Source organism: Orcinus orca, chromosome X (assembly GCF_937001465.1).
Source record: "Orcinus orca chromosome X, mOrcOrc1.1, whole genome shotgun sequence".
NCBI lineage: Eukaryota > Metazoa > Chordata > Mammalia > Artiodactyla > Delphinidae > Orcinus > Orcinus orca.
The window spans coordinates 69,542,407-69,570,386 of NC_064580.1; the positions used below are offsets into that span (position 1 = coordinate 69,542,407).

The window sequence follows — 27,980 nt, forward strand, 5'->3', positions numbered from 1 at the left end:
AATACTGCTGTAATATTTTGTTATAAAAATTCTTTACTTTTTCTATCTTAAAAAAACCTATCAGGTGAAGTCAGAAAACATCAGAGCCTGCTAATTAATAATTTTTAATGTACACTTTTATATCTTTAAAGAGGGCTATCTTTAACCAATCAAGCAACTATACACAAATACCAAACAATGCATCTCCACTTAAATCTCCAAATATTGCAAAAATGTGGACTACTTTCATAGCCATAGGATATGATGGCAGAAGGCAAAGGTGATATTTTTGCTAAATACCTTATTTCTTAATTCTAAATACACAAAACAGACAGTATATGTATGAAACATACAGTTGGGTCTTTAGCCAGCTTACTTACCTTGAACCAAATGGAGTTCTGACCACTGGGAAGAAAATTCTCAGCAACCATTTAGTTGCATAAGTGGGATGTTCTTGTTACGGCCTTCAGTTCCTGGCTTAAAAGTTACCTCTCACCTTAGTTCTCTCCCTTCTTCATTTACATTGAATTAAAGCACCATTTATAATATAGTTAAGCCTCTATGGGCAATTTTACTATAAATAAGAATGCCAGAGATTCATAGCTCAGCTGTTAAAACTTATAAGCTATAAACACATTAGAAATCTATTCATTTCAAAGAGCTCTCTCTACAAAACAAAATGTTGAATAAAGATTTGCAGGCTGTTTTTTAATGCACCAAGCAGCCCACATTTAAAATGCTAACATATTTTTACCTAAAAGTGACCCAAAGAATATCTGCAACAACTAAGGAAAAAAAAACAAACACCTTAATTTTCTTTGATAGGAAGAAGAGCCCTAGTTTCTCTAATTAAAATAATAACAATAATAGAATATTATATGACAAAAGACAAGAAAGGCCTAAGAGTTACATGTTACAGTCTCTGAAGCTGGATAATGGAAAGGTAACTCCATATTTCTTTCTATTTGTTAATTTATCTCCAGTACCTGAGTTGAGGCACAAAGCAGCAAGAGTGCAATTGATTCCAAACAACTTGGAATTTTATTGTAAACATCCCATAAAGAATGGCAACAAATTAGTTCAGTTTTTTTTCTTTGAAGATAATTGCTTATAATGACTAATAACTGCCAAACAAAACATCTTTTATAAACCAAGCCAGTTTAGTTTACCTTTCTTTACTGAATTTTAGTTTAATGGACATTTTGTCCATATACAATATCACATCAACTATTAACTGAATGATTTTCTACCTTAAAATTTATGGATACTAAGAACAAACATAAAGTACAGTTTTGTTAATACTTTGCAAGGGATTACAAAAGACAAGGATGATAAGTTACAGGACAAAGAAATAAATTATTGATTGCCATCACCACAGTATTGTTTAAAGAATTAACATTTGTAGTACTGCCTAATGTGTATCTGGTGGTATATGTAAAAACACATTTCCCAACTGTGTTTCTAAATATTTTTGTATGTGATTTTAAAAGTCAATTACCAATGGCGATTTTAATACGTATCAATAGTTTTATTTTTTAGAAAATACTTACAATGCTTTTATGTCAAAGTCTCATATTCTAAATTTAATTAAGATAGGTATAAGAATAACAAATGGGCATACATATAAATAAACAAACACACCTTAACTCTAAACTGCAGGGCCTTTCTACTGTACTTCTTCCATCAATGAATCATAAATTGCCAGTCTTGTTGAAGTTTGCTAAATTAGGTGCACTCTTCATTGCAGAAAGAGAAATGAGGATAAAAGCAAGCAGGAGAGAAATGATGGAAAAGGAAATAATCAAGGATAAGACTATATAAGAAATAAATGTCAAAAAATTTGAGCGTAATCCATATTATACAAAATATAGCACCATGAAAATAATTTAACCTCATAATTAGAATTTAATCAAAACTTGTTAAATTTGGTAAATTAAACTTGGTAGAGAAACTTTACTGAGAGGTGAAAAGCAAAAAAGCATGAAAATATTTTCACACTGTTTTTTAAAACAAGCCTTAAAAACCATGTTAGAATATTCTATTTTCAATATAACTTTCATAAACCCTCATGTAACACAAAGATGTTGGGGATGGAGTTAACATTTAAAACAATGAACTTTAAATGTTGAAAGTTCCATTCCTTCCCCCAGAAATAAACTAGTTATTTCAGAACTCGAAATGTTGGTAAGTTTTTAAAAGGCTGGATATCAAAGTATACTGAAAATTATACAGGATGTAAGTCTTTTTGTGGATGTGAAAATTCCAGCTTAAAAAAAAGAAAATTCTAACTTTAAAGATAAGTACCAGTTGGTAAATGTGCATAAAATAATTCCCGAGATATATGAGCAAGTAATAAGGGTGTTTAATTTTATCACTACCACAACATACAGATTTTGAAAAATGCTCAAAAATGTTTTTATCAAAAAGCTAGAAGTAGCATTCACATCTTTCTCTTTTAATCATTCTGTTATTGTCTGATGACAACCTAGGATTACAAGAAAAACAACAACAAAGATAAATGACTCAAATTTACTTCAAAGTACTGGAAGGCTGAGTTAGGTATCTGCGCACACAGTTGTGCAGAATAAGATTTATTAATTTTACTCAGTTTCTTAGCCTCTGGGTAAACAAAGTGCTGTATAGTAGAATTCCAGCACAAGCCTGATCTCTGGGAAGGGAAACAGACAAAGAAACACATGAAAGAAGGGCAAATTAGATTTAAAAAAATAGGACACATGTACACGACAAAACCTAGATTGTTTATCTAGAAGGCATAATGATATGGATGATCAAGCAGTATATATACAGGCTAAGCGCTTTACAACAGAGGCAATAAATTGGTAGACAGTGAAAACAGCTGTCTTCCATATAAACATTTTTTTAATGTCTGAGATAAAGCGTGTCAAGTTGGGGAAAAAAATCTACATATAGACCTATGCATGTGTGTGTGTGTGCGCAGGCGCGAACGCCCATGTGCACACACACAAACATATCTAGTCATTACGTTAATAGGCTAGTGAATGTTTTGGAGAGCATCCTATTGCTGGAAGAGATACACGCAGCAAGCCATAGAAGAAACACACAATTCTGTTTTCATAAACAGATACACATGCTAGGATCTTAAAGCTGGAAATTAAAACACTATTAGCATTCATGAGAAATATTACAATTCATTGACTGTTAATATCTAGCATAGGAATAGGCTTGTACATGTATATGGTCTCATGGGCCTAAATGTAACTGTTTTTTTCTTAGCAATTCATTTAAGATTTAGACTTTTCTTCAGAATTCTTAGCTCATTTCCTACTTTCTTTGCTATGGCTAAACCCAGATCTTATTTAGGTTTTAAGGACCTCTAAAAAATTAAAGTGATAAAATATCAATGCGATATAAATTACAACACATTCACAGGAGGTGGTATTACAAAAAAAAGCAAAGTATAAATGGGGGGGAGTCCAGATATAAAAGTAAAAATACTGTCTTCCAAACTTTTATTTTCACACTTATTAAAATAATTTGCATGCAAACAGAAAACAATCTGTTTGTTTTGTAATAAATGATAACTATGCTCATCTAACATACCCTGGTGACTAACTTTAAATCCTAATAACTGAAATCAATATCACAGCAAAATGCTGTTCACTAGTATTTTCACAGTATCTCACTACATATAAAATATGCTTAAAAATGTCTTCAGCCTTATTATTCTAATTATCTAAACCTAGAAAATCTTGACGTTTGGGAAATAAATGTGCCATTTTTATTTTTCAAAATAAATTATAAATAAAGCTTGAGATAGCTAAATCACACAAATGGAAATTCTTCTACATTTCAAGAGGTCAGCTCTTCATAGAAGAATGTCAAAAAAAATTTTTCACACTAAAACGATACACATGATACACATTTGAGTATATCCATGAATTTAAGTAACTATGTTACTTTGAATAGGGTAGGCCAAAGTGTTATTGATTCCAGGAAAACACAGGCACAAATTTAGTCTAAATGTATAAGATATGAATAACTAAAATAGTACATTTTAGCAAAAATCAAATGTAGAGTTTTAAACATGAATGTTTTTGAATCTATATTATGGTTAAAAGTGGCAGCTGAGTTACAACCAGAAGTAATTTTGGTTTAGTGAAAAGTAGACTACAACAACAACAAAAAAATCAGCTTGATCTACTGTCCAGTAACAGAAGTTAGTTCCATTAATAATTCACAATACTAATTCACAATACTTTCTTACAGCCTGAACATCATTTCTACTGCAAGTGAAAATTGCTTAAAGATGTTAGTCCGAGAATAACCCCCACCCAACCCAACCAAAAAAGCAAAGTTTTGTGTGTACTCCTTCCTCTGCACTTAAGGATTTTCAGATGCATGAAATGATTGAAAGCATGAGACAAATACATTAGCTTAGGAAATATCCTGGGATTACTAAGCATACATTAAAACGTTTCTTTTATCCCACAAGTCTGATCTATGCGCAACAAATCGGTTGCTACAAAAACAGAGATCAATATTATCCTTCTCACCTCAAAAAAATCTAAGAATCTAATGAATTAGCGAATTTGCAATCTCTCAAATTTGAGGAGTAAAATTGATCTTGGAACTCAAGCTCACTTACGGAACCATGTGCACTCTACTGCTGTAAACAAGACCATACGGTTTAAAGTTTTTTAATCTATAAAATAATGACTCAAAATGTCAGTGTGCAGTACAACCAGGTTCTATTCTGAAAGATTATCACAGAAGAACCCTTTGGAATGGTATGAGCAGAACCCTATTAAAGTTGATTCAAAATATTAGCTAGCCAAAACATTCCAACTCAAACTAGGTGCTGTGTTACATTTTAAAATTCAAAACTAGTCACTCACAGCTGTTAAATAGTAAGTGGTAGCAGAGATACATAAATAGTAGATCAAGTCTACTTATACAAATATGTTCTAAGAAAAGCCTAATAAGGTAGAGCATACTAAAGAAAGTTTGTTAATTACAACTATTAATTTGAGAGCCAATACAATTATTAACCTCTCAGCTTATAACTTATGAGTATTCATTCCTACCAAGCTTGTTCTATTTCTCCTTAGTAATGAATAACAGCGTCTATTTTTCTTAATGTTTCCAGTAGTTGTAGTTAATAGAGGTAGCTGAGCTACTATTAAGTTATTATTTGTGGATGAGGATTTTTCAAATGTTTAAGTTATTTTTTAAGCTACACAAGTTCTATTAATGCAATAAAATATAATAGGAAAAAGAAAATGGATGCAAGAAACTTTTGCATTTGGCACCTTGTCTAGATTGATACCTCAAGTATTCCTTTTTTAATAAAGTTAATGCACACATCAGGACACACCACAAAGATTTGCTACATATTTACAAGGCACCAACCCTTTCTCACCTTTAACATGAATTAAGCAAATCAATGAAAAGCATATTAAGAATCCCCCACCCCCCAAAAAAACTGTAGTATAAATATATACTTCAGTTCAGTACAATTCATGAAAGTTTGGCCTGGGAAGAGTAAAATAATCCAGATCGTTCTTACAATATAGAAACTGTAAACATTTAATAGCTGCCTTTAGGATTGGTGTATTGTGCAAAAGTTATTATTACTGGTACAGGAATCAAAATGGCAAAAACAAACTATATAAAACTCTGTAAGAAGGTGCTATACTTCTGTGATACAAAAGCAAAAGAGGGATATTCCATTGAGATAAAAATGTCATGCTACTCTTAAGAAGCTGAATGCTCCCTTCATGTAGTAAATCTGTAGTGTGTCTGTGGTGTGTGTGTGTGTGTGTGTGTGTGTGTGTGTGTGTGTGTGTGTAGATTTTTTTTTAATTTAAGGCCTAATGAGTAAGGCTTGTTTGAACAAATGAAGTGTGGAGATCAAAAGTCTTGAAACAAATGTATACTGGCATAATGGAAAAGCACCAATGTGAAAGGAAGCAGAAGTCCCCACACAACTTGCTTTGTAGATTTCCTGGTAAATTCCCTGCAGTAGAAGGCCATTAAATTTTTAAAATTATTCTAAATTTATTAACTGTTAATAATTCCATCCCATGAGATGGCTAACCCTGGCTTTTTCTGTCATTTTACGGACTCTGCCTGATCTGGATGTACCAAGATTTAGAGGATCTTCAGTGGACACAAAATTGTCATTATCAGAATCATCATTATATAAAACAGTCCTCCTGCCTTGGTTTCTTGTTTTAATTCGAGGCAGTCTACTGAAACGTCCTGAAAACATTGTATCAAATTCATCATCTGCAATACGTGCACGTTTGGCTCTGGTGGCTCCTCTAGAGGCACCTCTTCCTCCTCTCCCTCTCCCTCTCCCTCTCGTGCCACCTCCACCTCTTCCTCGACTGCCTCGTCCCCTGCCTCCTCTTCCTCTGCCTCCCCTACTCCATCTACCCCATCTGCCCCATCTGCCTCTTCCTCCCGTGCCTCTCGTCTTCCAGTTTCTTTTTCCATTGGCATATTGCTTTCTGAGTTTTCTTTTAGGCCTAGTTTGTATGAATTTGCTATAGTCATGGTCTCCATCTACGTAATCTTGATCTGTTCTGGAAGTTGATTCAGAGTCAGAATCAGAACCACAGGTACTTTCAGAACTTAAACTGGATCCTAACTCTCCACTCTCTGAGGAAGATAAATGTGATTTCTCATTTGTTTCTTTTTTCTCTTTCTCTTCTCTTCCCATGCTCTCATCTTCTTCTGATGCACTAAGTAGTTTTCTCTTGATTCCTGCCCGGGGCTCTCTGCCATCACCATTTGTAAGGGGTCCATCAAGGGAGTGATCTAAATCAAGATGAATAATTTTTAAAGTTAAGCTTTGACATTGATAAGATGGTTATTTAGGTTCAAAAGTAAAATTAAAAGTCTATCAAAATACATTTGGTGCCCAAAGATAGATGGGGTAAAATCATGGAGAGTGCTGGAGTATGAATTTAAACCTGTTTGAAATGAAAGATACTAAGGTTTTAATTTTTATCTGATTGCTTTTTGCAGGGGATGGGGGGAGTGTAGAGGGATGATGGGTGGTGAGATAGCTAGGTAGAAATTTTAAGGGCTTGAACTCTAGAAGAAATAATCTGGGAACATGTATCAGAATAATTTTATTCATTCATTCAACAAATATTATTGATTACCTACTATCTGCCAGGCATTGTATGGACTTTGGAATATGGCAATGATGAGACAAAGTCCTTGATCTTTGAATTTATATTTTAGTGTGGAAACCCTGATAGACAATGAAGTAAACAAATAGATTATATAACTTCAAGTACTAATATGGGTTATAAAGAAAAAGAAAAGTGGGTAAAAAAAAAGAGTGTGAATATATGTATGGGGGGTATATTAAATAGGGAAGACTTTTCTGCTGAGGCAGTATTTGAGAAAAGAACTGAATGAAGTGAGATCTGGGGAAAGAACATTCCACTGAAGGAAACAAGAACCCCATATAATTAGAGTAGAAGAGAAAAATAAGAAGTAGTAGGAGATGACTGCCAGTGGAGAGTTTTAAAGCTAGAGAATGACAGGATCTGATTTACATTTTTAAGAGTGCTATGGTTGCTGTATAGAGAATGGAATATAGGAGGGCAAGACTGAAAACAGAGATCAGTTGGGAGTACATTGCAATGGTCTAGGTAAGAGATGATGAGAGATATATCAATAGAGGTGATGATAAGTGATTAGACTTAGAATATTTCCTTCTGGGGGAGCTACCAGAACCAAGCTTCATAGTTCAAACTGACAGAAATTGCTGATGGATTGGATGTCAAGTGTTAAGCACAAAATGAAGATCAACTCCTAGGTTTTATGCCTGAGTAACTTGGTGAATGGTAGAGATATATTGCTAGGTTAGAGAACAATGAAGGAGAATAGGTTTGGGCAATCTGGTGGAAAGAAAAAATCAAGATTCCAGATAGAAATACTACTAGAAATCCAAGTCAAGACATTTGAAAAAGAAAAAAAGCAAGTGGATATACCAGTCCAGAACTCAGGGGAGACTTGGATAGAGTTGGAGATATAATTTTGGAAATTTTCAGTAAAGAGATAACATTTAGTGTAAAGAGAAATAAGAAAGCTCACTGAGAGAGCAAGTAAAGAGAGAGAAGGTGGCTGAGGACTGAGACTTGGTATATTCCAACATTTAAAGATAAAGAACAATTGGCAAAGATAAGCGAGGTAGGAGGAAAACAGGAGAGTGGACTGGAAAAATTGGAGAGAGCAAAGAGTAGGGTTGTATGGTAACCACAATTACAAGATTAGTCTAATAGTCTAGGTGTTATGGACTGAATTTTGTGTGCCCACTCCACTCCGCCAAATACATATGCTGAAGCCCTAACCCCCAATATGACTGTATGTAGAGCCTTTAAGGAAGTAATTAAAATTAAATGAAATCATAAGGGTAGGTGGGCCCTAATGCACCAGGACTCGCCTATGTCCTTATAAGAGAAAGACACACCAGTGCTCACTTGTTCTCCCTGTCTGTGTATGCAAAGAAAAAACTCACACGAGGACACAGGGAGAAGGTAGCCATGAGCAAGCCAGGAAGAAAGCCCTTACCAGACACCAACCCTGCTGGCACCTTGATCTTGGATTTTGAGCCTCCAGAACTGTGAGAAAATAAATGTCTGTTGTAGGTATATGAAAAGGTGCTCAACGTCTCTAACCATCAGGGAATGTAAATCAAAAACACAATCAGATATCACCTCACACCTGTTAGGGTTGCTAATATCAAAATGATAAAAGATAACTAGTGTTGGCGAGGATGTGGAGAAAAGGGAACCCTTGTACACTGTTGGCGAAAAAGTAAATTAGTACAGCCATTATGGAAATCAGTACGGAGGTTCCCTAAAAAAAACTAAAAATAGAACTACCATTTGATCCAGCAAACCCACTTCTGGATATATACCCAAAGAAATTGAAATCAGCATCTTGAAGAGATATCTGTATTCCCATGTTCAGTGTAGCATTATTCACAACAGTCAAGACATGGAAACAACCTGTATGTCTTTCCACAGATGAATGGATAAAAGAAGGAAATATTGCCATTTACGACAACATGCATGGAGCTGGAGGACATTATGCTAAGCAAAATATGCAAGATACAGAAAGAGAAATATTGCATGATATCACTTATATCTATAATCTAAAACAGTCATACTCATAGAGGGAGAAAGTAGGATGGAGATTGCCAGGGGATGGAGGGAAGAAAAATGGGGAGGTGTTGGTTAAAGGGTACAAAGATTCAGTTATTCTGGATATCAAATGTACAGCATGGTGACTACAGTTAACAATACTGTATTGTATACCTGAAATTTGCTATGAGGATAGACCTTAAATCTTCTCAACACACTCGGTAACTATGTAGAGGTGATGGATATGTTAATTAGTTTGATTGTCGTGACCATTTCATGGTGTGTATGTATATCAAAATATCAAATTGTACGCTTTAAATATATACAATTTTTATATGTCAAATGGTATCTCAATATAGCTGCTAAAAATGAATATCTGTTGTTTAAGCCAATCTGTGGTGTCTTGCTGTGACAGCCCATGTTGACTACTATACTAGGCTAGAGACTATGGGGATAGCAATACAAACTGTAGCAAGAGATTTGAGTGATACTAAAAGTTGTAGAATTCACAAAACTTAGCAACTGACACTTATGAGGGATAAAAGGTGAGTCAAAGAACACTGTAAGATTTTAAGTTGGATGACTCAGAAGATGATGGTGCCATTAACGAAAATAGTGAGTGCAAAAAAAAGAAGCAAGCTTGAAACATAAAAATGGATGATAAGCACTCAAGGGAAATTTTTTTAAGAAGTACTGGAAATGAGACTGGTAGAATAAAGAGATATTAGGGCTAGATATATGAATTTGGAGTCATCAGCATAAAGATGATAGATGTAGTTATTAAATTCCTTTGTTTGTAGAGGACAAAAAAAGTGAGAAACTGCAAATAGGAGGCATGAAAGGCCAAAGAAAAGACAAAATATAGAAATATAGGAGAAACAGAGATATAGGATCAGTAGAGTATAGAAGCCAGGCAGTGGAGTTCCTAGAGGGGGTAGTCAATAGCATGCAATGATACAGAGAGATCAAGGAGATGGGGACTAAGAAAAGGACTGGTTGGTCACTGAAGATTACTGGTGATTCGGGGGAGAAAAGCTTTTGGAGAGTGGTATGGGCAGAGGCCAGACTACAAAGCATAAAGGAATGTTTAGATGGAAAGAAAATAGAGGTAGGAAGTATAAGCTATTCTTTCTAAAAGCTTGACAGTGAAGGAAAGGGCAAAAAGAGAAGTGCCATGAGTATGCAATGTGCAGCAGGATCAGAGGAGAGGGTAAAGATATAAATTGGAAAAATAAAGGCACTAATTATTTTAAAGTAATCTGAAGTTTCAATATTTCTCACATAACTGATATAAAATATATCTTTAGAACATCTATTTTTAAGTTATTTGATACTTCAATAACAATGGATAAGCTACTTAATCTTTCATTAAAAATTTATATAAAATAGAAATATATATTCCAATAAAGATATTTATAAAAGCATATTAATCATTCTTCACAAACTTTAAATAGATGAACATATTAGAACTTTCTGTGAACATGCTCAGGGTCCATAACATAGGACTAAGTATAAGAAGAAAGTCTGCATAACAACAATAACCTTCCAGTATTTATAACTGATGCCCTCAGACATAGTCCAAAATGGATGTACCTGATAATGAATTATTAGGTCAGGGATTTCTTTTTAAGCAGTGAAAATTTTTCTTCAAATAAAAGTTATATGAAAGCTCATCACATGAAATAAAAAACAGAGTTGCTCTGGTTGAAAGGAGAAAGCTCTTCTGAGTATTTTTGAAGTACCTCTTTGGATTACCCAGAAATAGGTAGAACAGTCTGAAAACCCCTGAATTATTGAGACAGCAGGCCCCTGAAGGAAGAGAATATCTGAGTAACATAACTGGGAAACCAAAGGAAGGTTTTAGAAGTGGATGTTGACTGAAAGAAGGCTCACTTTTCAACACAAACCCTTTTGTAAAATTGGGGTAGCCCCCAAAAATATGAGGCCTATTTAAAGGTGATTTTGGATTTTTTTCCTCTCTTATTAATATGGTTTAATAATATGAAAAGCCCTAAATGTGTCAAACAGTCTAGTTTTACGTGCTTGGGGAAAGATCTCTTCATTTAGTTTTTTCTCCCTACTCATTTTAAATTTTATTTTAAAAGACTAAGATATGTTTGGAAATCTGCATATGAAATCCTATCTGACTCAAGTCTGACAATATTGAAATCCTCATTAACTATAAGAACATGCTAATTTTTACTACCTAAATATATCAGCTTTTAAATGATTTGTCTGCCATCATAAAGGAACAAAGAATAAATGCCCTGTCCATATTTATTTCTTACCTTGTTTAATCGGCAAAACTTTATTTCGAAATGATTTGGCTTTCCCTGGGTCATGGCTATTTCCACTTCGGCTATATCCACTGAAGCTCGATGAAGAAAATGGCCCATCCAGTTCATCATCAAGTAAATACAGTGACAGCCCTTCAGCAGCATCTGAAACTTACATTTAAAAAGATTGTAATGTTAACATAATTATGTTTTCAGAAAAATTTAACAGGCTGTTTTTAAAACTATATCTCAGTTATTTCACTCTAACATCAAAATTACAAATTGTTTAAAGAAAATATGAATATTTTGAGAACAAATGTTTTATTACATCATTAAGCTTTCAAGCAGTTTGTCAGAAAAACTTGTCCAAGAAAACCACCTCCCCACATTATGAATCTTCAACTCTTAGGTTGGCAAGTATATTATAGATGAGTGGTATGAGATATTACAGATGTTAAAAATCATAAAGTCACATAATTTTAAAACTAAGTGACTTTAAAATTCATCTAGTCTTAACACCCTTACTTTAAAAATGAAGAAACTAAGTCCTATGACCTAATGTCTTACCCAGGGCCACAGAGAACTGGGGATAAAATGCAATTTTTCTATTGATACATCCAAATCCACTGCTCCTTGCATTATAAACCATGCTGCCTCTTCTATATTCTTTAGTTAAACTAAAATACAGAACACCAAAAACAAAAGACATATTTACCAGGAGATGAGAAAGGAGAGCTAGTCCTGGCATAAGACACTGAGGTATTCTGGTCATTTTTAGGCTGTAACTTCATTTGTTTCTGTTTCCCTTTTGGACTATAAGTAAAAATATATAATAATGAACAAATTTTTCTATTAGCAATATATTATGATAGTATGATACAAAATGCTTAAGCTAAGCAAAGAAGAAATGCAATATAATTTAAGTGAAATAATTCAAATTGGTAATAGGACAAAGTTAAATTTCAATCATTAAAATTAAAAAAAAAAGGTTTTGGTATAGTAAAATCCATTTAAAAAAGCTTTGGGTTACCAGCTCCACCTTTACACAGGCATAAGAGTTCTAACAACAACAAAAAAATCTCTTGGATTCCCTCAAAGTAGTCAATAAACTTTAAGAAGTGAGGTAATACATACAAGATGCTTTGAAAACTAAACTGTTATGTCAATGTAATATACCTAGGAGCTCTGCTACTAGATAATGAACTGCTGCTGCTTCTTAGACGTTTTCTGTACCGTGGCCTTCTCCTCTTCTGACTCTGGATTGCTGACTTATATTCAGAGATGATATTTTTAATATGACTTTCAAATAAGGCAGATAATCGCAATGTCATGCTATAGATCTGAAAAGGTAGAAATTAGTCTTGTTTTACCAACTACTTTAATTATATAAAAATAACAGGTTATAAACATGCCTGAACAATATCAACATCATCCTTTCAGACATAATATATGTGCTTCTTACACTTGAAAAATTCTTCCTGAAGAACTAAAACAAAATACCATTTTTACCTACAAATTAATAAAGATTTTTAAAAGATAATATACAATGTTGGAAAGGGGAGGAAAAAACATTCTTATACATTGCCAGTGGGTATTTTAACCTGAACAACATACTAAGGACAATCTGCAATATTTGCCAAAAACCTTAAAATATATACATCCTTTGGCTAATAATTTAATCTTTAGGAATTTATCCTAAGGAAATATCAGAGAATTACACACACAAAATAATTACGTTCAAGGATGTTAAAGATGTTAGCCACAGCATTATCCATTTAAAGTGAAAAACTAAAAACAACCTAAATCTCTAGCACCAGGACGCTGGTTAAACAACACAAAACCACCTACACAAAACCACCTACTCTTCTGTTTTCAAAGAGTAATAATAAGATGGAAAAATGTTCATAATATATATTTTTAAAAAGGCTTCAAAATATAAAACCTACTGTTTAAAGATTATACAAACATTTATCAGTACACATGTAAACGTAGAAAATAAATCAAGTGTGAAAAATTATGTGTACAGAAATCAGTGAAAATTCATTTCATATGAAGTGGAAGTGAGCATGTATATACCTACTGCGCAATTGATTTAAAAGTTAATCAGTTACTAGTGATTAGAAAACACAAAAATTATTACTTTTTTGTTCTCAAGATGTTTAAGTGCTGACAAAACACAGAGAAAGTATTAAATGTGAGTATGAATAAACAGTTATAATTTCCCAATATAGTTCACTAATTTGTTATAATAAAGGGAACATAAATATTCAGAGCTAATCTAAATATTTCATATAAATTAATCCTGTCAACCACTTTTATTTATCAAATTATTTATTGGACATATTAAAGAGTACTCAAATTTCTACCACTCCTTTCCTTGACTTCTCTCTGGCAAATACAGGTATTACTTAAGAGTAAAGAAGAGGCAGGTAGGAGAAAGGAAGTAGGGCTTAATTTCAGAATGACTATGCTAAATGTATCTTTAATGCATGCTTAATAAACTGTTTCAGAGAAAGTACTGAGAATCAAACTTTAGAAACTGTGTCAGAATGGTAGTACATACTTGTTTAGCAATTTTAAAACTGGTGAAAGAAAATTGCCTGATATATATAACTAAACACTTAGGTAATTAATCCACCTAATATTGTTTTTTTCATACCCTTGACTTTTTATTAGAGGTATAAGCTTTGGAGTTGCTGAATATTTGGCGAACATCCTTATAAAATTCCAGAGGACTACCATAGTTTCCTGCTTCCAAAGTTTCTTTCACAGTGCTGAAGTCCATAGGAGTGTCTATAACATGACAATCCTACAAAGAAGAATGTGTTATTAAACACACAGGCTGAGTAACAACACTACATAATACAATGGGACTGAGATTTGCATCATCATGAAACAAACACACTGCTCTTCAATCTGCCAGTTACCTCTTTGTAGTCCCAAACCATCCATTTAATAGAGGTCTTTTGGTGGCTCAGGGAAACAGCAGGGGTCTGTGGGAGGGTCTTAGCCCTCACCCTTCAATAGAAAACCATATGACTCTCTCAAGGGACAGAACAGAAAATCCACAGCCACTGGCTTCATCTCTACATAGATGGGAATATCTTGGAAATAGGTAGCTAATTTGTGACATGGAACTATTTAATTCTGTGTGAATAATCCCATCTTCTACTTTCATTGAGCAATGTGCCAGGGAGTTGGCATGAGGGCATTCTACCTAAACTGTCATTAGTTGAAGGTCAAAATCAAATTGGCCATGTTTGTGCCTTTCTCCTTTTTGTTTTTAAATAAATGTGACACTTGTGCTTCATCTAAAGTCTTCAGTCTCAGATTCATGATTAGTTTGATCTTTATTAGTTAGGGGTAGGAGAAGATTCTTTCTATTTTAATCTAAATCTTTCAAGTCTAGTTAAGATATTCCTAGGGTTATCATATGGAATTACATCTGAAATTTATACTTATGTATACCACAACCACCAATAATAAACATGTTCTGGAGTGAAAACCATAGTCAATATTAGATCCTTCATCCTACTTAGAATCATTAAGAAATAAAAGCACAACATTTCTCTCAAAAGAGAAGCCAAAGGGCCAGATGAAGGGGCAGAAGAAAGGTATTATAAAAAGAGAAAGTATTTTTCAAAGTATGAGAAATCACAGTTGATCTTAATGTATCTTCTTAAATTTTTTTGCTTAAATCATAAAAACCAAAGTGTATTCCAACATAATATGGCTTATGAAACAAAGATTTTCATAGAGAAAAAATATTGGAACTTCATGCAATACAGTGACCAAAACTCAAAAGACCCAGTCAGCCTGCTGAATAAAGTCCCACTGGGAACAATCAGCTGCAGTTACAGACACAATTATGTTGTGTAATTGATGTTTTCTACTCTGCTACAGTAGCTTTAGAACTATAGAAACAAACATCTACCCAGATGCTACAAAGAACTCTCCAGAGCATGTGTTGTTTAAAAGACAAAAAATAAACAACCAAAATCTCAAACAAAGGTAAAAAGATAGTAAGCAAAGTTGAAAAATAGCTTTATAAATTATAAAAGGTTTGTTTACAGTATGGGGATTTAAAAAAGTAAAACAACACACAAACAACTAGAACATATATGCCTTTTAAGAGACTACTAGGCCTACCTCACAAAGAGATGGATCTTGTTGTCGTTCTGGAATAACTGACTCAGAGGATTCGCCCTCTTGCTCTTGACGGCCCTATTAGGGTAAAGAAGATATATTGTATTTCCAGACCACCATAACAAAATATCAAGACTTGCAATGCAATTATGATTTAAAGCTCAAAGATCCATAAATAGGAATTATGTTTTTACTAACTATAATTTAAGATGAAGGAATTCTACATTCACCATTCTCCTCTACCATGAAAAATACAAAACTAATTTATTCTACCTAAACCCCCTACAAAAACAAATCGTTTTGTTGAATGTAATTTTGTTCCTTATTGGAATAATATTTTTTCCCAACTGAAACCTGTTTATGCAGAGAATATTGATGTTTACTAATTTCAGAGGATAGTTTGATGTATTTCTGAAATATTGCTGTACCTTTTTTCTGAAAAAGCTAAAACAGATTTGCTATCTATACTAAAAGGTTATTCAACATGTAAATAGATATACTCCTAGAAAAGGTATCCTGTAATTTAAGTTCTCATGCTTTTATCTTTGATGAAAAGTAATATGGTATATTGATTACTCTAAGTGATCATATTTAATAACTTATTTATTGTAAATTAAATAGGGCTGACATATGTTATCAAGGGTCTCCAGTGTGTAGAAGTTTATTAGAAGTTAATAAAATGCATTAAACAAATAGGCAAAATAAAAGCAGCAAGGAAATGCAAAGATGTTTAGATTAAAATTTGGTTTACAACTGTGTAATTTACAAAGTACATGTCAGGCATTTTAAAAAGTCATGACTAATCACACTACACACTTTCACAATTCAAAGATACACAAACAAAGAAGGAAGAAGGAAGGAAGGAAGAAAGGGGGGAAAGGGCTCTTAACTAGAACTTAGCATGGACATTCATGGGAAATTACATATTGGTAATTAGTTAAATAACTATACTTACTGGGTAGGAAAGAGGATCAGATGGCTGTCGAAATGGCTCTGAGTCTTCACGTTCATAAATGAGGCCCAACAGTTCTGTGCATTGTTTTCTCCAAGCATCAGGATTACACTTTAAAGACAGTCTTCTGCCTCGGCATTTGACCTGTAGATTTTAAAAGAATTATATCTAAAAGCTCTTTCCTTAAGTCTTCATTGATTTTTTCCTGTCTTCCTCTGTTAATATATATCTATATAAGATAGAGCAGCTGCTATTTAAAAATTTCTTAGTTTAGATTAAACATCATTCTCCCTGGCAAAAATATAAACAAGTAAAAACTGGATATTATATTCTTAGAAACAGCAATAATTCTAGCATTCTGAATTCTCATTTTAAGAAAATCTACAAGGTCAATAATTTTAATACCTTAGTCTTTGCTACTAGTTAAGAATATTTGACAATGGCACTGTAATTTTCTCAAAATAACAATTGAACAATATATATATTCTTAAGTAAATCCTTTGTGGTCATAATATATTCTTGCCTTTACTATTTGATGCCTTTTTTATACAATCTGTTTCAGTATTTGAAAGGGAACATTTTCCTTATATACAACAAATGTTTGTCTAATTATCATAGAGGAGAAGTGTGCAGAACAGAGTTAACATAACAGACCTGAGGCTATCTTTAGCAGGGCTTGCTTATAAGGTTGGCCCTTGACTGGCATCTAGGAACCTGGTACTTGAACTCTTTTCTAAATAATAAAGGTGGTTTACTGTGCCCACACTGTTTGTACAAAGAATGTCACTTGTGCTGAACATTCACTTTCCTGTACATTTCCTATGCTTTCCTGCTTTCTGTGAATCTGGAATCTTGGCATGTGCTAGCTAGATGGGGTCTACATAACAAACTCCCAATAAATTCTTTGGGAGATCAGTCTCTAATCACACACATGTTGCTACATTTTCACTGTGGGAAAAGAATGTACTCTGTGTGGCCCTTCAGAGGAGAGAGAGAACATAAAGAAACCTGCACATGGATTCCTCCAGACTCTGCCTGTATCTTTTTCCTTGTGATCCAGCTGTGTATCCTTACTGTGTCACTGTCATAAACCTTAGCGATGAGTTAACAAGTATATATACTGAGTTCCATAAGTCTTTCTAGCAACTCTCCAAATATGTGGAGTTGGTCTTAGGGATCCCTGACACAGGAAGCCTGAATTTTTTTCTTATCAGCAGTTCATTTATCCACTTACCCTTCTTCCAGATGAAGTACCAGGACCATCTGAATCTAAATCAACCATTTCTGTATCCTAAAATTAAAAAGGAAGAGTGGGAGAAGATATTAAGTTATATTCAGTCTTTTACAAATTTACAAAGAAATGGCAAATATAATCACAATTAACTCCCTCATTGGAGCAGGCAACAGAACAAAGGTGAGAGGGAGACTCACTCCAAACTTCACCTACATGCTATATACAAGTTGGAAAATATACTGGGAAAAGAAGAGTAAATGAGGTTTCTCTTTAAATCAGAATAGGAAATGAGGGGGAAAGTACAATGATTGGTATCTAAAGTTGTACCTAAATGTTAGTATTTTTTAAAGAAACTTATTTTATATGACATGATAATTTAATATACTATAATCATGAATTACTCATGATTAATCTTTTGCTACTTCAAGAAATATATCTCTTTTCTATAGGGAAAATATGAATGTGTATTAAAACATAAGATTCAGTTAAGTATCCCTCTGAGGGTTAGTTTTTTAATACAAAGAGGCAAGGCCCACACACCACTATTAACTTGGTGATGGTGAAGCACACTGGTAATGCCTCAGAGAATCTAGAAAATGGCTACAAGTGAACTTATCTACAAAACAGAAATAGAGTTACAGATGTAGAAAATAAACTTATGGTTACCAGGCGGGTAAGGGTGGGGGAGGGATAAATTGGAAGATTGGGATTGACATATACACACTACTATATATAAAATAGATAACTAATAAGGACCTACTGCCTAGCACAGGGAACTGTACTCAGTACTCTGTAATGGCCTATATGGGAAAATAATCTAAAAAAGAGTGGATATAGGTATATGTATAACAGATTCACTTTGCTGTACACCTGAAACTAACACAACATTGCAAATCAACTATACCCCAATAAATTTTTTTTAAAAAAAGAAAGCAAAGTAGCTCATGAGCCATTGGTTTCCCTTTCTAAAATTGCTGAATTACATTTTACTTTAATTTTCTATTCTAACCCAGAGTGCCATTCTGAGGTGAGCAACATCCATCCATGATAAAAACTCCCTGGGGGGTTAATATCCAAAAGATATAACAAAATAGGTATAGATTTTATTTCAACATAATAAAGGCCATATATGACAAACTCACAGCTAACTTCATGGTCAATGGAAAAAAACCCAAAAGCTTTTCCTCTAAGATCAGGAACGAGACAAGGATGTCCACTCTTTTATTTTATTTAACATAGTATTGGAAGCCCTAGCTAGAACAATTAGTCAAGAAAAACAAAAGACATCCAAATTAAAAAGGAAGAAGTAATACTGTCTCTGTTAGCAGATGACATAATATTACATATAGAAAACTCTAAATACTCCACCAAAAAACTGCTAGAACTAATCAACAAATTCAGTAAAGTTGCAGGATACAAAATCAATATACAAAAATAAGTTGTGTTTCTATACACTAATAATGGGCTATCAGAAAGAGAAATTAAGAAAATAATGCCATTTATAATTGCATCAAAAAGAATAAAATACCTAGGAATAAATTTAACCAAGGAGTTGAAAGATCTGGACACTGAAAACTATAATACATTGATGAAACAGAAGAATACACAAATAAATGGAAATTTTTTTCCATGCTCATGGATTGGAAAAATTAATATCGTTAAAATGTCTGTACTACTCAAAGCAATATACAGATTCAACACAATTTCCAACAGCATTTTTTGCAGAAATAGAAAATAATCTTAAAATTCATATGGAACCATATAAAAGAATTCTAATAGCAATCTTGAGAAAGAAGAACAGAGCTGGAGGCATCACACCTCCTGATACCAAACTATATTACAAAGATATAGTAATCACAAGAGTATGGTATTGACATAAAACACACAGATCAATGGAACAGAATAGAGCACAGAAATAAACCCATGCATATTGGTCAATTAATTTACAACAGAGGAGCCAAGAATATAAAATAGGGAAAGGATAGTTTCTTCAATAAATTGTGCTGGGAAAAGTGGATATCCACCTGCAAAAGAATGGAACTGGACACCTATCTTACACCATACATTAAACACAACTCAAAATGGATTAAGGACTTGGATGTAAGACATGAAACCATAAAGCTCCTAAGAGAGGGCTTCCCTGGTGGTGCAGTGGTTGAGAGTCCGCCTGCCGAGGCAGGGGACACGGGTTCGTGTCCCGGTCCAGGAAGATCCCACATGCCGCGGAGTGGCTGGGCCCGTGAGCCATGGCCGCTGAGCCTGTGCGTCTGGAGCCTGTGCTCCACAACAGGAGAGGCCGCAACAGTGAGAAGCCCGCGTACCGCAAAAAAAAAACAAAAAAAAAACAACTCCTAAGAGAAAACACAGGGGTGTAAGCTGCTTGACATTGGTCTTGACAATGATGTTTTTGGATGTGACAAAATGCAAAGGTAATAAAAGGCAACAAAAGCAAAAATAAACAAGTGGAACTACATCAGACTAGAAAGCTTCTGCACAGTAAAGAAAACCATCAACAAAATGAAAGGCAATATACCAAATGGGAGAAAATATTTGCAAATCATATATTTGATAGGGGTTAATATCCAAAAGATATAAACAACTTGATAGCAAAAGAACAAATAATCCAATTAAAAAATGGGCAGAGAAACTGAATAGACATTTTTCAAAGGAGACATCCAAACGACAAACGGGTACATGAAAAGGCACTCAACATCACTAATCATCAGGGAAAAGCAAAGGAAAACCAGAAAACCACAGTGAAATATCACCTCACACCTGTTAGAATGGTTATTATCAAATAGACAAAGAAATAACAAGTGCTGGCGAGGATGTGGAGAAAAGAGAGTCCTTGTGCACTGTTGGTAGTAATGTAAATCGGTACAGCCACTATGGAAAACAGTATGGAGGTTCCTCAAAAAATTAAAAACAGAACTACCATATGATCCAGCAATGTCACTTATGGGTATATATCTAAAGGAAATAAAAACAAGATATCAAAGATATAAAGTTGTACTCCCATGTTCATTGCAGTATTATTCACAATAGCTAAGATATGGAAACAATCTGTCTGTCAACAGATGAATGGACAGAGAAGATATGGTATATATATATATACACAATGGAATATTATTCAGCCTTAAGAAAGAAGGTAATTCTGCCATTTGTGACAATGCAGATGGACCTTGAGGGCATTATGCTAAGTGAAATAAGTCAGACAAAGAAAGACAAATACTGCAAGGTATCACTCATATGTAGAATCTTTAAAAAAAGGGAAAGTCAAACTCATAGAAACAGAGTACAGAAAAGCGGTTGGGTGGTGGACCAGATGGTGGGGGGGAATATGGAGAGGGTGGTAAAAGGATACAAACTTCCAGCTAGAAGATGAATAAGGTCTGAGGATATAAGGATCTAATGTAAACCATGGTGACTATAATTGATAACACTGTATTGTACAACTGCAATTTACTTAAAGAGTAGAACCTAAATGTTGAAAGAAAGGAAGGAAGGGAAGGAGGGAGGGAGGGAGGAAGGGAGAGAGGGAGGGAGGGAGAGAGGGAGGGAGGGAGGAAGAAAGGAAAAGTAAGGTTGCTGAATTACATTTTACTTTAATTTCCTATTCTAATCCAAGTAATGCTACTTTGAGGAGGTATTCTTGCTACATCAAATTCTGAATCAAAATGCATTTATATGAAAGGTCAGAGAAAATATTAGGAATAAGAATGATAAATTTTTCATTAGTTTCAGGAGGATAATATCTAATTGGTATATCTGAGTTTTCCTTAATATGTAAATAACATTTAACTTCAATAATACTTACAACATTTTATAGTCAAATACATTTTTGTAAAATTTAAAAACATGGGGGAAAAAATAAATAAAAAAAATAAAAACACTGGAGATTTACCATTCTGGGAATTAACAGTACAGAAAATATAAACATGTAAAATACCTCTGTACAATAATAGCCACTGCAATAAAATCCAGCATATCTGAGTCACTCATCCCTGGGATGAATTGTTTTCCATTAAATATTTTTGAATTATCACTTTTCATTACTGTTTAAGCCTTTTATCTTGGTTTTTGCTTCTATCATAGCCTCTAGTCACAAATAGCTTAATGTAAATTAGGGATATGACTGGGTGGGGAAATAAGATATGTGAGGGTCTACTGACAATACTAATTCCATTTCATTAAGAAAAACTGATTTATGTTTGCAAATTTTCGTAAAGGAAATCAAATAGCAATTCCATGAAAGTACTAAAGTACTAAAAATGTAGACTTTCAAGTTTAAAATTATAAAATACTTTAAAATTTTATATATACTGTGTAGAAAATTAATCCCTACTGAAACTACCATCAACTAACCATTCTTTTAAAACACTGATTAGTGCTTTGTCCTGTTTTCAAGGGCTGGAAAATAAAGTATTGATTTCTCATCACAGAAACCCACTGTGTCAAAAAGGATGACTGACCACCTCTCTCTGGCTGTAGCACACTACATTTTTGGTATATATTATCTACATATAGGTTAAAGAGTTTAATACAAAAAGATGCAGGTGTTCAGCCAGCTTTCAGAAATCAGCTTCACTGCTTATAGTTAGTTTTTTTTTTTTTTTTTTTTTTCTGTACACAGGCCTCTCACTGTTGTGGCCTCTCCCATTGCAGAGCACAGGCTCCGGACACGCAGGCTCAGCGGCCATGGCTCATGGGCCCAGCCGCTCCGCGGCATGTGGGATCCTCCCAGACCGGGGCACAAACCCGTGTCCCCTGCATCGGCAGGCGGACTCTCAACCACTGCGCCACCAGGGAAGCCCCTATAGTTAGTTTTAACACTTACATATAATACTTATTGTACTTTAAATGACAGAAAAGGAATTTATGCCTACTAATCATGCTGTGATTCTTACCTCCTCTGCATCAGTACTGTTTAGTTCTTCTGCTTTAATTTTATTATAAGTATCCAGTATATCAGTACAGCTCTGATCCCTGATAAGACAGATAAGTTAAAATACATTTCAATAAATTTTAGAAGTCAGAAGTCAGCCTCTATGGGAGATAAAACTTCTTCTTACCCAATAAAGCGAAGTAAGACATCAGTTACAATTTTGGCTGCTTTAACTATAGGACTGTCTGGCTCATTGAAAGTCCTAGCATTATGCTCAATGTAGCGTACTTCCCACATTAATGCTGATATTCTCCTATGAAAGAAAAAATACCCTGTTACTCTTGGTTGATACATTTAAAGTCTATTCTAGGATTAGACAACATAGAACAACTAGGCATTTAATCATGATATGTCAAAGGTGTTCAGATATATGTATGTGACTCAATATATGTGTGTGACTAATGTGCACTAATAAAGGTATATAGTTAGAGTATTTGAAGCACAGGCAAGAGTTCAGAACCACTGGACTATAAACTTGGATATGAAAACTTGGAAAAGAACTGACCCACGACATTGTGGGTAAATAGCGATTTGACCAAGGTCAAAGTAACAAAAACAAACAAATACTGCTTTGATAAATCAACAGAAGAATGTTTCGTTTTCAGAGAAAAGCAAAAAACAAAAAGGACAGATTTTTACCTCATTGCTTTTATGATATATATTATTGAATGAAATTATAGGTAAAGATATAAAATACACCCAACTGGTTATATTTATAACCATTTCATGGAATAATTGTGGTTAGGACACAGTAGACTCTAGGGTGAGAGAGGTACCAAAAGCTGCCCTCCACTGCCTTCCCATAATCACCCCACTCCCAACCAAAACCAAGGAAAAAATAACTTGGCTTTTTCTAAACACATTTTGGGACTGGTAATTAAATCTAATTAACTGCTGCCTAATTCCCCAACAGGGGATTTAAAACATGCTCCAAGTCCCTGGAGCACCATAATCAAGATGAATCCACAAACTACTTAATCTGCTTTTAATAAGTTAAAATTAACTGTAGTTTTTGTTTCATATGTGACTTCTGCTAGTCATAATTTCCTCGCTGTCCATACCCCTTCTTAGCCTGGAAGAGTGAAAATCTACTGAATAAAGGGAAATCAGTGTTCCAAATTTTCAGGAGAAATTTTGGAGTGGGTCTTCTGAACGGTTATTTTACACTATGAAAACAAAGATCTCAGTGTATCATTATGCAAAAAGGAAAGCAAAAGATATAAAACTATACAAGCTTTTAGGAAATGATAAATATTAAACAGACCTGTAAAAGCGATTTTCAAGTCTCCGCCTGATGGTGTTGAGGTCAGTTGGATAAGCAACTACAGTACAATACAAGGGATAGGCACTGAGATCCACTGGAACAGCAAAAGGGCTGGCAAAATCTACAACATTTACAAAATAAAAAAAGACAATTATAAAGAACACTAACATTTCATGTTAACAAACAAAAACACATATAAACAAGAAGGGTGGGTGATATAATACTACATTTCTAAAATGCTGATGATTCAATTATGCAAAAACTAGACCAATACTATTATAATGTTATTCTTTTTATTTGGACATTCTATCTACGAATCAATAATGCATGATACACTGGTTCAAATCGGTAAAAACAAGACAAAATTAAAGGAGAACTGTGTTTAGCTTCAAATTTATGTCTTTTCTGGATAAATGTCAAATGTCTCGTGATATACTTCAGAAAATATAAATAGTCATGGAGTAAAATATATTATTGCACCCACTGTCTTTACCAAAATATTGATCCAAAGTTAGGCTCAGGGAATAGCTAGAGAGCCAAAATGACTCAAGAAAGTAAAAGACACCTATATGGCTGCCTTCACTATTATAGCCCAAGAACTGAAAAAGTTTGCCAGTCATTACTTTGGCCAAGCAAATAAAAATGTTATTATTAAAACTAGAATCACCATGCCTCTTGGGTTAAAAGTATACAGTGAGAGGGCTTCCCTGGTGGCGCAGTGGTTGAGAGTCCGCCTGCCGATGCAGGGGACACGGGTTCGTGCCCCGGTCCGGGAGGATCCCACATGCCGCGGAGCGGCTGGGCCCGTGAGCCATGGCTGCTGAGCCTGCGTGTCCGGAGCCTGTGCTCCGCAACGGGAGAGGCACAACAGTGAGAGGCCCGCATACCGCAAAAAAAAAAAAAAAAAAAGTATACAGTGAGAAAATGCATTTCCTTTTACAGAACTTATAATTCTGCTGGTTTTCCTTCTCATCTTCCTAACATTCTTTCACATTCACCATACCCAGGGAAAGAAGGTGGTTGATGCCCTGAATAACTCGTTCACATTCCTCATCTCTGGAATGAGCCCCCCACTCTCCTTCCTGAGGTTTGTATAGCAAAGCAGTCAATTCCTCCTGGGACACAGGAACACCAGCACCAACTTCATCTGGAAAGGCAGCTATGCATAAAGTGAAAAATCAGAAATAATTAGTTTCTAGAATCATGCTATTGCCATTTTTCTTTTAGAAAAATTATAATTCATTTTTTAAAAGCATATTTACTTCCTTCTGGAATTGGCTCCATATCCCAGGGACTCATCTTTTCTCTCTCGTTATTGTCCCAGCTATTAAAAAATAACAAGATACAAATCAAATTCAGATGACATTTTATATACTAGCATAATTTGCATTACTTCTTGGGGGTGAAATTTGTAAAGGGACAATACAGTTTCCTTGAAGTACAACTTTGCTTACACAAAGATAATAATAAGCCTCTAATAGAGAAAACATGGCCCATCAATATGAAAGAGAGTTGTAAGCTTACTCTTAGTTCTGCTGGGCTTTTTTTTTTAATTCCAACCAAGCATACATTCAATGTTAAGCCAGGGTACAGAATAAAAAGATCTCTTTGGAAAATTCCTTTCAGGTTAAAAAAGTCGATTTAATAGATCACTTCTTTCTATGAGATAACCTAATTTATTCTAACAGGTTGAGTATTATAGCTTCTCCAAAAGTTTATTATTCCCTTTTGATCTACAATATGGAGACTAAAAGTCAATCTTCACAGAATAAACATTTGTTCTATCATTCTTGAGAAGAAAGCTTTATTTATTAGGAATCTTACAACTCTGGTATTTCATGAACAGCAAAAGTAAATTGTAGACAAACAGTACATCCAAACATAATGCAGTCACTCCTGTCTAGAATTCATACCATTAAATAAAAGACTATGTAAATATTCAGTATTATATTCCAGGTGTAACAATTAATTTAAACACTGAATTAATTTCAGTACTCTTCATGAAATAATAATTGTAATTCTTGTCTAAAATAGAAATACTTACGAGAAAATACAGGAATAAGGGAGGCAGAAATAAGTCTTCAGTTCCTGCTTTGTGTTAGCATGCATATTGGACCAAAAGGTTTATCAACAAATTTCTTCCTTAAAGGTACTATGATTACTTCCTTACAGGTACAAGTCTTAAAAGACTAGGTAAGGTAGGGTTTATAGAAAGTCCATATAGTACTACAGTATTATATCAGGTGTAAACGACCATAAATATACTTACTGAACACTGTAACACTGGAAAGAACTATCAGGATACTCTGGTTGAAAAGGCTGCTGACTCTCCACGGTCCCAAACCACCAGGCGTCATCTATTATACTGCGGAATCTATCACCTACAATGTTTTTAGAAATTCTTAAGAGTGCTCTTGAGAATAATCACTCTGTTCCCACTCTAAATTGCTAGTTTTTGTTGAATACAGAAGCAGCATTGTATCCAGCATTATTAGAAGTTTCAATCTGAGTTTTCCATATATGTGAATTTTACATTTTACCCTCTTCAAGGATTTTGATTTCCAAATGCTAATAATTATTCTGAAATAAATCACATATTACCACATATAATTTAACTTTTATCAATTACTTGGGCTCATTAGACATACTGCTTTTTGTATTGCACATATGATACTACAGTTGTTTCTTCTATTTTTTGTTTCACCATTTTGTTTTTAAAAATCTCTTCATACTAGTTTTGTACCTTTAAATGGCTAAGGAATACAAAACCAACCATGTGGACAAAAATGTTTCTCCTACATAAGAAAGGAGAATTTAAAAGTACTAATAGCAGATAATAACATAGTGGTTGCTCTGTGTCAGGTACCATTTTATTCATATCGACCTTATAGGTATGTTCTGATGTGATTCCCATTTTACAGATAATGGAATTGAGGCAAACAGAGGTTAAAATCTTGCCCAAGATTAAACAGCTAGTGAAGGGGGAGGAATAGAGGGGGAGAGAATAAGAAGGGGAAAGAGAGAAAGGGAAAAAAAGGGAGAGGGGGAGACGGAGAGAGGAGGAGGGCAGAGGGGTAGATGGAAAGAGGTAGAAGAGGAGGAAGAGGGAGAGGAAGAGGGGGTGGGGGGGGCAGAGAGAAAGAGAGAGAGAGAGAGAGAAAGGAGAGAGAAACCCACAATCAGTAAAGGTCTTTTAAGAGCCCAAGTGTTAAGTACTCCATTTCATGGCCATTGACATTTCAAGATTTTCTTTTTAATACAGATTTGTATCCTAATAGAGTAGGTATTCACAGAAAAGGTTTTATGCCACTTACAATGTTCATAAAATCACCGAAACGTAACTGAAAAGAAAAATTTAATTTTTCTAATTTGGCTAACAGCTTTTTCAGTCTACTAATTTCTTTCTGTTAAATTGGTTTAATAGTTACTTACTCTACTTCAAACAATAATTATTCAGTGAGAATTCTATACTTACCAATCTGCCAGTTCCTTTCTTTGGCTTCATTATAAAATTGATGTAGCACAAGGAAGTCAATGACATCTGGCATGTCATGATACCTGAGGAGAAAGTAAAGTACATATGATTCAGTATACAGATATAACAGTATATGTTACTTTCTAAACATCCAGGAATATATGCTTAATGTGGAAGTATTGAGCAAAATGTTGCAAAACTCAACGTCCCTGTGAATGCATTTACTTAAATTAAACCCCATCTGTTTGATCTGTTTGGCTTAAATATTTACTTATGACATTATTTTTTTAATATTTGCATAAAGTAATTTATTTTCTTTATTACAGTGTATGTTTATTGGGGTTTATTTCACTTGTTTTTATTCTCCTTTTTTTAACATCATTATTGGAGTAAAATTGCTTTACAATGGTATGTTAGTTTCTGCTTTATAACAAAGTAAATCAGTTATACATACACATATGTTCCCATATCTCTTCCCTCTTGCGTCTCCCTAACTCTCACCCTCCCTATGCCACCCCTCTAGGTGGTCACAAACCACAAAGCTGATCTCCCTGTGCTAT

General features: G+C 34.2%; 1 protein-coding gene across 5 annotated transcripts in view; it reads right to left on the reverse strand.

Moving 5' to 3' along the window:
• Positions 1-1,001: 1,001 nt before the first annotated feature.
• BRWD3 (bromodomain and WD repeat domain containing 3) overlaps positions 1,002-27,980 on the reverse strand; it is a 125,627-nt gene continuing 98,648 nt past the window's right edge. For 4 of the 5 annotated variants that reach the window (XM_004280450.4, XM_049705077.1, XM_033406926.2 and 1 more), the window contains 15 exons: positions 27,421-27,503; positions 26,215-26,326; positions 25,208-25,269; positions 24,949-25,104; positions 23,946-24,066; positions 22,809-22,934; positions 22,644-22,722; positions 17,737-17,793; positions 16,506-16,646; positions 15,554-15,628; positions 14,064-14,213; positions 12,581-12,744; positions 12,120-12,217; positions 11,417-11,575; positions 1,002-6,783 (listed from right to left, as the gene is read on the reverse strand). In XM_004280450.4, coding sequence (XP_004280498.1) covers positions 6,029-6,783; positions 11,417-11,575; positions 12,120-12,217; positions 12,581-12,744; positions 14,064-14,213; positions 15,554-15,628; positions 16,506-16,646; positions 17,737-17,793; positions 22,644-22,722; positions 22,809-22,934; positions 23,946-24,066; positions 24,949-25,104; positions 25,208-25,269; positions 26,215-26,326; positions 27,421-27,503 — 2,338 coding nt within the window. In that variant the 3' untranslated portion in view covers positions 1,002-6,028. The remainder of the gene's footprint in view (positions 6,784-11,416; positions 11,576-12,119; positions 12,218-12,580; positions 12,745-14,063; positions 14,214-15,553; positions 15,629-16,505; positions 16,647-17,736; positions 17,794-22,643; positions 22,723-22,808; positions 22,935-23,945; positions 24,067-24,948; positions 25,105-25,207; positions 25,270-26,214; positions 26,327-27,420; positions 27,504-27,980) is intronic. The other variant, XM_033406928.2, reaches the window with a different exon arrangement.